At 40.2% G+C, this 12,298-nt stretch overlaps 1 protein-coding gene across 1 annotated transcript in view; it reads right to left on the bottom strand.

The window, feature by feature from the left end:
- PKHD1 (PKHD1 ciliary IPT domain containing fibrocystin/polyductin) overlaps positions 1-12,298 on the bottom strand; it is a 155,886-nt gene that overhangs the window by 100,739 nt on the left and 42,849 nt on the right. The window contains exon 33 of the mRNA XM_072410067.1: positions 3,769-3,991. Within this exon, the coding sequence (XP_072266168.1) occupies positions 3,769-3,991 (223 nt within the window). The remainder of the gene's footprint in view (positions 1-3,768; positions 3,992-12,298) is intronic.

Below are 12,298 nucleotides of genomic sequence, written 5' to 3'. Positions count from 1 at the left end.
CATGGCACAACATAACATTATCTTAAGTCAAACATTTCGTATTAGACGTATTTTTTAAACCAAAAATTTGGGGTAATGAGCTCTTGGAAAAAGTAGGATGGTGGGTAAAAGTAAAAAATTTTGTGTGTTGGTGGGGGGGGGGGGGGGGGGGGGGGGGGGGGGGGGGGGGGGGGGGGGGGGGGGGGGGGCTAAGGGAGGAAGGTGCTGGAATGAAGGGCAGAAATGTATAAAACATCGTTAAAACAGAGAAGCTGGAAGTTTGGATAATGGTCCTGATTTATGAATGCTCTCCAAGGCTGGAGAGAATACACTTTCAGAAGTGAAGCTGGGTAATCCAGAAAACATGGAACAATTAGAAAACATTTAAAAAATTCTTTTGCTATTTGCTAGCAAATGTTTTGAATCCTGGACCAGATTCATTCCAGGTTTGCTGGGTCACCCTGCTTCACTGATGAAAGTGTATTCTCTCCGGCCTTGGAGAGCTTTCATAAATCAGGGCCATAGTGTACATATCACTTAGAGGTAATGATCACCCATCCGCTTAAAGGGCAGGTAAATAGTCCGATGAGTCTTGGAACAGGACCCATTAAAACCATCTCTGCTTATGCCTGTCCTCCGTGCCCCTTAAGGAGGCGGTCAAATCCTCCATGGTGTAAATCTCATTAACACGCAACAACCATTGAGATATTGTGGGAGTTCCTGCCTTTCGCCATAATCCAGGAATGCAGGCACATGCCGCATCAACCAGTCGTATGAGAATAGGTTTTACTCGGGATTGTGGTATGGTAAGGAAGAGTCCTGCTTCAAAGGGGACCTGAAAATCAGTAAATATTGGGAGGAGACTATATACTTTCTCCCAAAATAGACAAACCCCTGGGCATTTCCAGAAAACATTTGAAAAGGTTCCTCTCTCGCCACAGCACCTCCAGCATGTGTCCGAGGCCTCCGGGAACATATAACGTAACCTGGATGGCACGCTATATCACCTGGTTAGAATTTTGTAACCAGTTTCCCGATACGTAGAGCTGATAGAGGAAGATTGCGCTATAGGTAGGATTTGGTTCTTTTTATATTGGGAGAAGTCAATACTTAAGTCCTGTGCCCATTATTTATTGCAATAAATGTCCAATAGGAGATTTCCCCTTACTTTGGAAAGATTTTCCACCACTTAGTTCCTGTTGTGTTTATAGGACAAGACATTACAGGACTAAAAAAACCATGTGACAAAGAGTAATGTATGGCCATTACGTTAAATACAGCCATTCTTGCAGAAGAAGACTTAAAAACTGTACTTTGCTAATAAAGTTTGTATAGCACAGTTAGAATGCAGGAACAGATGTTGCAATTTGATTTTAAAATCTAATGTGATGACCTACCTGATTGGATAAAAAATTATTGTGTTGCTTAGGTAAGTATGCTTCCTACATATTTGGTAGTCATAAGTGGCCCATTTCTGCAGAATCACTTTACAAAAGAAACTTCCGTGCTACTATGGAATATTCATGACCATGCCATTTATTTCTGCCTGCTTTTGTATTATGCTTCTGCTTTCAGTTTCCACCAGACACCCCTAGCTTGCCTTTTTTTAACAGCCGTTTGATCAATAGCTTTACCAAAAGAATATTCCCACTTCTCCTTTTAACCCCATGAAAGTGTGATTTGATAATTGCACTCATTCCTTAGTGTAGATCAGTGCTTTTCAACCTTTTTAACATGGGGGAATCCTTAAAAATCAATTTTAGGTCTTCAGGAAACCCCCAATGTAATTACTATATCCACGGCTTACAGTACACATTAGAATGGTGATCAATAGGAAGAATGCTCATACATTGCTGGCTATTGGGAAGAATATCACCCCTACAGATAGCCAGAAAGACCATTGGACGTTAAGTAAAATGACCTGGAAGGCACAAATTTTTAGTGGCCCAAGGAACCCCTAGCAACCTCTGGCGGAACCCTAGCGTCCCACCGAAGCATGGTTGATAATCACTGGTGTAGATTGTGTAATCGGATTGTAATGTGCATAGTGCTGGAGTAATCATATTGTTATAGTTGGTAAAGTAAAACATCCGTTCGACCCCTGAGCTACTGTGTTTTTGAATTACTGGGAACATCTATCCAACAAAAAAAAAAATAGAACATACACTATTTAATGTGTCCTTCTCTACACCAGCTTTGGATGATGTAGAATATTTCTGCAGTCTTTACTCTTTCCTTTTCCATATCCATCAAGAATGGACACCATATGCATACTTCCACCACCATATAGCTTTTTTTCCACAATGGCTTCTCATGAAGAGAGGAAGAAGTTTGGCAGAGAATGAGCAACTGTGGTGGTATATTAGGCCACCCATTTTATTATATTTTAAAGGGAGTCTGATATTTTCAGAAAGTTGGCCCAGCTAGAGGAGGTGCTGCAAATTCCCATTCCACAACTGGCACTATAAACAAAGAGGCTACACCAGCCTTTCTCAACCTTTTTACTCCTCTAAAACCCTTGAAATAATTTTCAGGGAACCCCTACTAAAAACCAATTTTTGGGGGTTCATGGTAAAAACACCTCCTGAATTGGTAGCCAATGCTAGAATACAAACATTATAGACAATGCAAAACATAATTAGAATTATGCGTTTGGATCTACCAAGTGGTGTTGGCCCCACAACTATGTAGGTATCATCAAATAGTAGTTCACTCAGCCTCAGTTCATGAAACCCTTGCCAACTTCTAGAGGAATTCTTAGGGTTCCATGGAACACTAGTTGAGAACGAGTGGCCCACACAGTTATAGGAGAATAAAAGCCTCTAGCAGCTAATAAGCACGCCATGGTCTCTGTACTATTGGAGGAATGAATGGAAAAGAAACTTTGGAATCTGAGTCGGAGGCCATTACCCCAAGGCCATCAGCCCCGTAGTCAATGTTATCTCTGCTGCCACAACACTAGCTGGAAAGGGTCTCTCATTGAGGATGCCAGGACCTCACTGTGTGATATGTTATGAGCTGACCATGTGCAATAGATTTATGTCTTTTCTCTTCCAGGCTTTAATTAATTGCTTCCAGCATCCAGCAGTAATTATCACTGTACTAAAAATTGGCTGTAGACCAAACATGGCAAAGAGAATATGTAATTAGCTCATGTACTATATATTTAATAGTACATTCATAGCAAACGTAGTGTACAGATAACAGATTGCCACTTCTTATTTACTCTTTATCTGATCACCATACCATATTGATACTAAATTGGCAATCAAAAACTCTATTCATTTTAAGGAATAAATCTATTGACATTTTTAAAAGCATACATGATCATTCATTAAAGTGACAATCATGTCAGATGATTGCTACACTTCCAATAGATATTGATTGAAAAAGAAGAACATTTCCAATAGAGCCATATCAATAGTCCTCTGTTTATTTATCTGGGTTGAAATTATTTTTATGATTTTATTCCTAAGGCTTCATACAGATGCCAAATTTATGTAGTTGGAGATGATCTTGATTGTTTCCAACAGCAGGAAATGACAGAAACATGATCCACCATGGCGTCAATTAGCCAATTTTATCAGAGGACTACTGTACTGAAGGTATTTCCCAACCATGCAATCACTATAGCAGTTATACATTTTTTAGGAAATCTACATATATATATATACATTTTTCTTGTGTCAGCCTATACGAACATAGCGGGATATTTATTTAAAAGTAGTATTTGGATGAGAAAAATGAAAAGGGTAAGCCCAGACAGTTTCCATACATAAAAACTCATACCTGACAAAAAGTCCTGTGACGTTGACTACGTTGGCAGTGCTATTTGGCAGGGAGACAGCATCACACACCCTGCGAGGATGGCACACATGGAGGTACGCCAGGGATTCTGTCACACGGAAGGTTCCCACTTGTACAGTGACATCACATTGAATGATAGTACTTCCATTCTCATGGCACCGTGCCCCAGACCCCACGGTCAGGTCACACAGGAAGCTCAATGAATCTGTCCAAGATAAAATAGTCCTTTCATATTAACAATATGGTCAACTTAAAAACCCATACCATTTCCAAACCATTCATACAAAAGTTACGTTATTTGTCAGCGATGCTAAAAAGTAAACATAAATGCAAACAAATGATCATGTGCTAGGAAGGAAGAGTGGAACTATTTATAACAAGTCAAATATTTATTGTACATCATCTATTTTATGAAAAATAGCTTTTAGGGCTCATGCATTTATACTGTAAAGGGGAGAACTTGGCGAGCCATCCAAGTGGCCCCCACAACCAATAAACTTGATGATTACTTTATGCTGAACAGGCCAGGACCTTCAGATGAGTTTGATGGGTCCGGCATGGTGATGCAAGTACTGTTTGGGCAGTGCCAGGCTTTGGTGATAACTGGTTCCACTGGTAAAAACAGCGCAGGAAACCATTCTAAACATGTGTTAACATGGCCACTAAATGGATGCACGCACCATAATTAAATTTACATTTAAAATTGTGAATCAATAGGTTGACACATAAAAAGTAGGAAGGTATAAGGAATTTGCTCCCTTAAGGATGATGTGGGATTACCTGACACGCAGAATCCAAATGACACCTGGTCTTCATCAGAACACCATGCAAGGGGTGATGTGCTAGCAACCATAGTGGACACTGAACCAACGCAAGATGTCACCAGGTTTCAGCCCCCAGACTCCCCCCATCACAGGCAAGCAGGATTGTATGGCTTTAGTGAAGAAACAGCTTACTGGGCAGATACAAGGCAAACCGAGGTCAAGGCAAACAGGAGTTGTGATTGTAAGTCAAGGTCAGGGAAGGCCGCTGATAGTATGGACAGGCCAAGGCCAAGGCAGGTGGTCAATAGGATGGAAAGTCCTTGACAGGTCAAGGTCAGGGCTGGCAGCAGACACGATGTGGAGTTGTGGATAGGCTAAGGTCAAAGTCCAGAGCGCAGCGAAGTCAAGCACAACAAAGATTGAGCAGAATGGATCCAACGGCTCCATCCAATCCAATGGATTGAGCTAAGGATCCAACAATATATGCCAGATCTGAAGAGATTTAAAGAACCCTCCTAATCCTATGCCTTGCCCATAGCCTAAAAACACATTAGGCACATGTGCATGCATGTGTATGGAGCAATGCGTCCATAAAGTCTTGTGCACGGTCACGCATATCTGTACATCCCTGTGAGTAGTAGAGATTGCAGCTGATGGGCGCACTGTGGGCAAGAAGATGGATGTATGTACTAGCAAAGCCCATCTGCCAGGTCAGTAAGAAGATCATCATGGGTCCATCACTAAATGGCCAAAACAAGAGGACTCCTGACCATCAAACCAACATGTGGCATCTAGTATATTGAGATCTTTGAAAATTATTAAGTTCTGACGTTCAGTTGTAGAGGGGTAAACAAACTCCCAACTGCTGCAGTGCGCAAGACAGTGGTTCTGCCATTGTATGGGATACGGCAGTGACAACAGAAGACGTTGCCCGCCTGGCAATAAATTTTGGGGTATGTTTCTGACACTCATTAGAGCTGATGAAGCCATTAGGATGGGCAATAAAATGGTACTAAGGGCCAGTTGAAATGGGGTTTTGTTTGCTTTAGAGCTGCTTCTCATCTCATACACATCTAAAGGAATGCATTACAGTGGAAGCAAACCAAGTGGCAAAACCATACCGAATGCACGGCCATCATCACAAACCCTATTACTAGCTAAGGGTCAAATGCATTCTTTTTGATCAGTAGATGCTCATTGAGGACCCATAATACATAGCCACTTGGGTGTAAAAAGTCATATCCTATAGTGAAGGCACCACGATGGGTGTTCCATGGTACCACGGATAACAAATTTAGGCAAGATACAAAAGCAAGTTAATTTACATTAAACTTTCAGCAGTTATTCTGAGATGGAGGAGACAGACTGGAATATGGCAGCAAGCAGGTACTGGTCCTCATTAAGGCTTTCAGGGACTGCGGTGGTGACAGTTTCCTGACAAGACAGCTCTGTCCAGATGGAATGGGATTGAGCCGACCTCTGATGGTCGGTAGCAGACAGCTGGAAAGCACAGTGGCATCATAGACATTCTGCAAAGTGCTGCATAAGGAGAAGCTTTCTGCATTCCAACAGCCAGGCCGCCGCTATCATCACACAATGGGTGCAGCACAGATGACAGGAGAGAGCCTGCTCAGATAATTCTTCTGTCACATGCCCAGCTGTTGATAAGGCTGCCAGGTACAGGCTAATAAATATTGCAAAAAGAACTTGTTTATTTCCTAGGAAAACATTTCCCCTGTACAACAACACAACCCAGAATGTGTTCGATTTACCCGAACGGTATGAAATAACATTTCCATTGGATGCCATTATCTAATGTTATATGCGCATTGTTTGTATTGCTTTTTACTGCATCGCCAGGGGAAGCTGCGCCATTGTTCTCTTTCTGTAGAAGTTTATGTTTTTACAGTTCTGCATCTGCTCTGCATTCTTCCTGTTCTCTGTTATATTTATAATGGGACTATGTAAAAACTAAAAAAAAAAATGTTCTATATCATACTGTCTGTGGCATGGATTGACACAACATGTTTTGTTTTTCCACACCCCATGATTTACATTAATGTGTGTAAGATAGCATAGGGGTTAATTTACTAAAGGAGTACAGGCTGTTCACATAGTAAAATGATTTATCCCCTTCTAAGGGATGTCAATTAGCTTAGTAAATAAGATAAAACTCCGTTCAAATCAACCATCCAATCACATGCAAGTCCTGATTTTTTAGATTTTTTTTGCATGTGATTGGGTATTCCTTGCAAAGTTCACCCCATTAACTAGGCAAAGTCACGGTGAAAATTCACCTTGGTAAGTGAACAGATTTCATTCCTTTAGAAAATCAGCTCTTTTATCACATTGGCCCATTAAATAAAAGTGGAAAAATATCAGATCTACTGGCAGAATCAATAGGTAATAAAATGGTGCTGAAAGCTGGGACTCAGACGGTCAAAAAACTGCAATAATGCAATTGTAAGACTACATTTATTTTGCCCAGAGTTCCACTTTAATTAATTTCCCTACACATACAGATAAAGCCCTTGGCTTGTTTTGCCTCCTGACCCTACCATTACTACCATCTTCTGTATAATTGAGGATTGCAACCAGGGCACCACTTCCAAAAAGTCCATCACACCTTGTGGGGGTGAAGGTTGATGCCTTATACTCTGCACCTGGTTCACACTCTAACCAAGCAGACTAATGACATGGAGAGTCCACCATCTTGGCCAGTGAGTACCTTGACACTATTGTTTTCAATCAGACCAGATCTGACCCAACTTCTTCTGAGATCATGCACTGAAATGCTTACTTCTAATCATGAAGCAGAGAATACAAAGGTGAAGGTAATATACGGGAGCTTCCATGTTCTTGTAATTATAAATATTTCCAGAAAAACGTTTTAGAATATTAAATATATAATAATATAATATTTATTGTTAAAAATTGATTTGATCCCATTTAAATGTAAAAAATATATAAAAATTGTAAATATACTTTTTCTAATCTTCTATACTTCTAATCTTTGTTTTGCCAAAAAATAAAGAAATGATGAAATGATTACAGAGAACTATAGACTAGCTAAAGAAAATGAAGGTCGCCTTGAAGTCCTTTTTGTTTCATTGAAACTTGATAAACAGAAAAGTGATGATCTGATGAAATTGTGGCTAGGTGGAGATGGATTTGAATGATTTTTAACAAGGCATTTAGGCTTTAAAGTGTAAAAAAATTATATATGTGTTTGTTAAAAATATAGATATAATTTCTATGGAATAACAAAGTTTTAAAGTGGAACTTGTGGAGTAAAAGTAACCCCTCTCTTGCAGGAGTTTCCTCTTCTTCATCAAAGGTGGTCGGCATTCCTCCTGCATTGTGGGGATCTCACGCAATGTAAGTATCGCTCTGGACCTGGGTAGATAAGACCTCAGCCTCCTCAGCCAATTATTGCCTCCAGCCATCGCCGCCCCCTTTATTTTCCCAAAAAACACTCAGACTAACCTTTGAAAGTAAAATTGGCTGCAAGCAGCTATTTATTTACTAGATGAAATAATAAATAATTTAACCTTGGCTACGTACACATGTTAGATTTTTGTCGTTAGAAAGGATCTTTCATTAATGCTTTCAAGACAAAAGACTGACCAATGAAAGAACGAGCGCTGTACATACAGCACCATTCTGTTCTATAGGAGAGGGGAGAATGAGTGAGCGGCACCCAGCTGTGCTCTCTCTCCCCTTCACATCCATTGCAGTTGTTCATCTTTTCATCCCAACAGGACGGATCTATGAACAACGTCTGATGGCCACTGTATACACGTCAGATTCTCTTCGGATACTAGCCCTGAGGCGAGAATCAGACGAGAATCATCTGACGTGTGAACAAAGCCTTAGAAACAACTATGAAAAATCTCTTCATAATTTTTTTTTTATTATTTATTATATATAACTTTATGCTAACACAAGGCTGCAGGTCCTGGAACCAACTACGCAATCATTTGCTCCCGGCCAGCAAACACTATAATGGCCCCAAGCTGCCCAGCACAGCCTCAGGGACTGTAGCCATGATTTGCTGACTACCAACTAACACCTTATTTCTGCACACACTTAGGGTGGACCACACCACCATGGTTCACTCCACAAACCATAAACATTGGCCAAGACCCCAATCTCCCCCAAATCACACACCTATTACCCCTCCTTTCCACATACTAATACCCTTCGAGGAATGGGTGAGCGGGAAAAACTTTTCCTCAGCTAGAATGTTCTAGGTCTTTCCATCCCCCTACCCTTATACCTTTTCCCCCTCTCACCAACTTACCTGCCCCCTGACCAATCTCTTCCTGATCTCTCTTTAACCCTTGCTTCCCACCAACTTATCCCTTTACCTGCTTGTCTCCTCTTATCACCCTGTCATGTAGCCCCTTCGCCTATCTCTTCTTCCTCTTTGCTGAAGACCTACCTTTCCTGGAGTACTGGGAGCCCTTTCTTTCAGATTACACACATCCATGGGGGTTCTGAAGTAGTCAGAGCCCAGCCTGTCTGATGACAGGCCTCCATGTTGTGTTCTGGAGTACAGAGAGACAATCTTATACCGCAGGCCTCTATGGGGTATCCTAGAGTATGAAGAGCCCAGCCCCAGTGGCTACCCCAGTGGGATGTATCAATGTGCTGAGACCCCAGCTTCCATGATTACATGGCTCAATGGGGTATCTCTGATAGCCCATTCTGTGTGATGATACACCTCCATAGGGTGTCCAGAGGTGTCCCAGAAAACAGACTGCCCAACACACCCCAATAGGGTGTCTTCAAGTATAGTAGAGAGCTCAGCATGAATATTTACAGGCCTTTACGATGTGTCCTGAAGAACAGCGAGCCCATCGAGTATGATGTTAGACCGCCAGGAAATGTGCCAGAAAACTGATTGCTCAGTCTGGAGCTCAGCTTGTATATTTACAGGCCTCCATGATATGTTCTGGAGTATTGAGAGCCCAACCTGCACGTTGACATATTTCAATGGTACCAAGAGGCCAATCTCCATAAAGCAGGCCCCCATGGTGTGTTCTGGAGTACACAGAGCCTATCCTGTATTCTCACTTCCATGGTATTTCATGGAGCCCAATCTGCATGATGACATGACATGTTATAACAGCAACCACACCAAGGAAATGGGCAGAATGATTCCCCCCAATTTTTCCGTTCAAAAGAAAAACAGGCTAAAAAGGAATAAAAATGAAGATTTGTTTGTGGGTCTAACTCGGATTTGTTTTCCACAATATTTTGGAATGAATCTAAATGAAATGATTGTATAGTGGCTGTCACCTAACTTACACTTGATGCCTCCTCTTCCTTCTCCCCATTATTAAAGGCAAAAAAGATATGGCATGCAATAAATTCACCATATTGCCACATTTACTTAACTTCTGACTACAATTTTTATTTTAACACCATTACACATTTTGTGGTAAAATGAAGGTTTCACTAAATGCTACAACAACCAGCCATGACACCTTACATTACCATTAATTTACAATGGCACCCAGGAAATCTAGACAGTACACCAAATGCAAGGCCACCAAAGTGCAATAAAAGTTATAAAGTGATTTACATTATGGGTCTCTCGGATTTGTTTGTTTTTTAACATTTTTATGTTCTCCAATCATGAAGCTCGTTCAGTTCCATAGATCCAAAGGAAATCTATGGGGCTATGCCAGCTGGCAGGTTTTTATAAATTAGATAGTAATGGCACAGAACGCATGAAGGAAAATAGATGGTGACATCCCCGTTATCCATAGCACATTGATAATGTACAGGACACCACTGATAGGATAACGTGAGCTGTAAATATACTTTTTTGTACTTGATTTAATATACATTTTTATGTGTTGTCATTCATCTCTTTAGAAATGACATTTTGCTGTGTACTAAATATGAAGCAAGCAGAATTGTTTCTTTTGCATACTATCAGAGCACCAAAGAAAGGTGTGAATGCGCCCTATTAATGCAGAAGCATGACCTGATCTTTTTTTTTTATTTATTATAAATATATATAATGATTCTAGAATTAGTGCATTTGGTGTTCTTTATAGCTATATAGTGTTCTTACATTGCCACCTTGTGGATGTTACATGATAATCAGAGCAATGTTGTATAGTATGTCCCATGTACATATCACTTGGGAATAATATATCACTTGACTACTTGGGAATAATATATCAATTGACCCAATTCAGCACATTAGATCAATTTCATATTACAACTGTTCCCACATTTACATGTAAACAGCAGACAACCAATAATGTACATCGATGTGATGCATTAAACAAAAAAAAAAGAAAGAATTCATTTTAGTTTTGCTGCAGTTTCCAACAAAAAATACACCACTGAATGTTGTTCAGTGTGTGAATGCCTTACAAATAAATAAATGCATTTAAAAAAACATACTTGGTGTAGATAATTTATGATTTTTTATTGTATTAGTCCAACCTAGCCATTCACAAAGAGGGTTTCTCCATAGGCTGCAAGAGGTTCATCACATTGTGGCTGATTGATCTCTAGTATAATGATGCCTACATCGTTCTGATGCAAACACCACTTGGTGGAGCCAACTGTATGAGTGTAAAAATGTAAATAATTTTAGTAAATTAAATCAAGACCTGAAAACATAACTTTAAGGGTTCCTCAGGGTTGGGAAAGGCTGGTCTAGTTAATCCTATAGCTGTATACCCAGAATATGCATTCAACCATTGGTGGTGCATCTGCCCTACCATCAGTTATTGGATGCAGTATAAATGATAAAGTAAGAAAAAAATATTATCCTTTGAAAGTTGCATTTATTGCAACCTAGTAGGAGTGAAATGCACCTGGGCTAAATACTTGTTACTTACCATTATACCAATACCTGGCCATTCCAGGGTGGCAGATAGTGTTGCTTGCTTTGGTTTCTCCCACAAGCCCCACCTGACTTCAGAGCATAGGAATAGAATAGAGATGGGTGGAAGGAACCATAGTGGTTGGCAGGGATGGTCTTATGTGACACAAGGAGAATTGATAGATAGTAGCACCACCTGGCATTCCTGCACCACTGGACAACTGGGCCAATGATGTAATGTATACATAATGTATTGTGGCTTTCCAAATCTTAGATGTGATAGCTACTTTTCTTTTGCTGATCATACCAGTAACATAATTTCTTCCTAAGACTGATCCTTTGATGAAGAAGTGGCATTACCACTCTAGGACTACATAACAACCTATTTGCTCTTCTGCACAACAAGGAAGAGGGTGCTCTGTAGTTTCTAGAGATTGCTGGAAGCAAGCGTTACAATATTGCAGAAAAGGCATTGTTAAGGTTTGCAAGCACTAAGAAATATTTTAAATTACCTTCAGGGTTAAAAAGAAAAGATTTTAGTTTTTTATTGAGCACAACAAGCTACACATGAAACCAGTTTTATTATTGGTTCTGGTTAATGCCGCATTGACACTGTGGGATTCTAATATAAAGGGACTGTAGAGAAGACAAATATTACACGATCCCCTCACCACTCGTTATCCACATTTAATTAAAATCCTGTAATGTCTGTTAGATTTGGCAGGTCCCAATGTTTTGTTTTCACAGCAGAGCTTCTCTGCTTAAATAATGTAATTGATTGTTTAAACACTATAAAAAATGTTGTTAACTTTTCCCATGAGACAAAGAATGTCCATGCAGACGAGTCAATGTTTTTCCCACCATATTTCATCACTGTGTAGTCAGAATTCTCTCA

Source organism: Pyxicephalus adspersus, chromosome 4, assembly GCF_032062135.1.
Source record: "Pyxicephalus adspersus chromosome 4, UCB_Pads_2.0, whole genome shotgun sequence".
In the NCBI taxonomy this organism is placed as follows: Eukaryota; Metazoa; Chordata; class Amphibia; order Anura; family Pyxicephalidae; genus Pyxicephalus; species Pyxicephalus adspersus.
The sequence above is the reverse complement of the archived record's forward strand: the minus strand, read 5'-3'. Positions and strand labels throughout refer to the sequence as shown.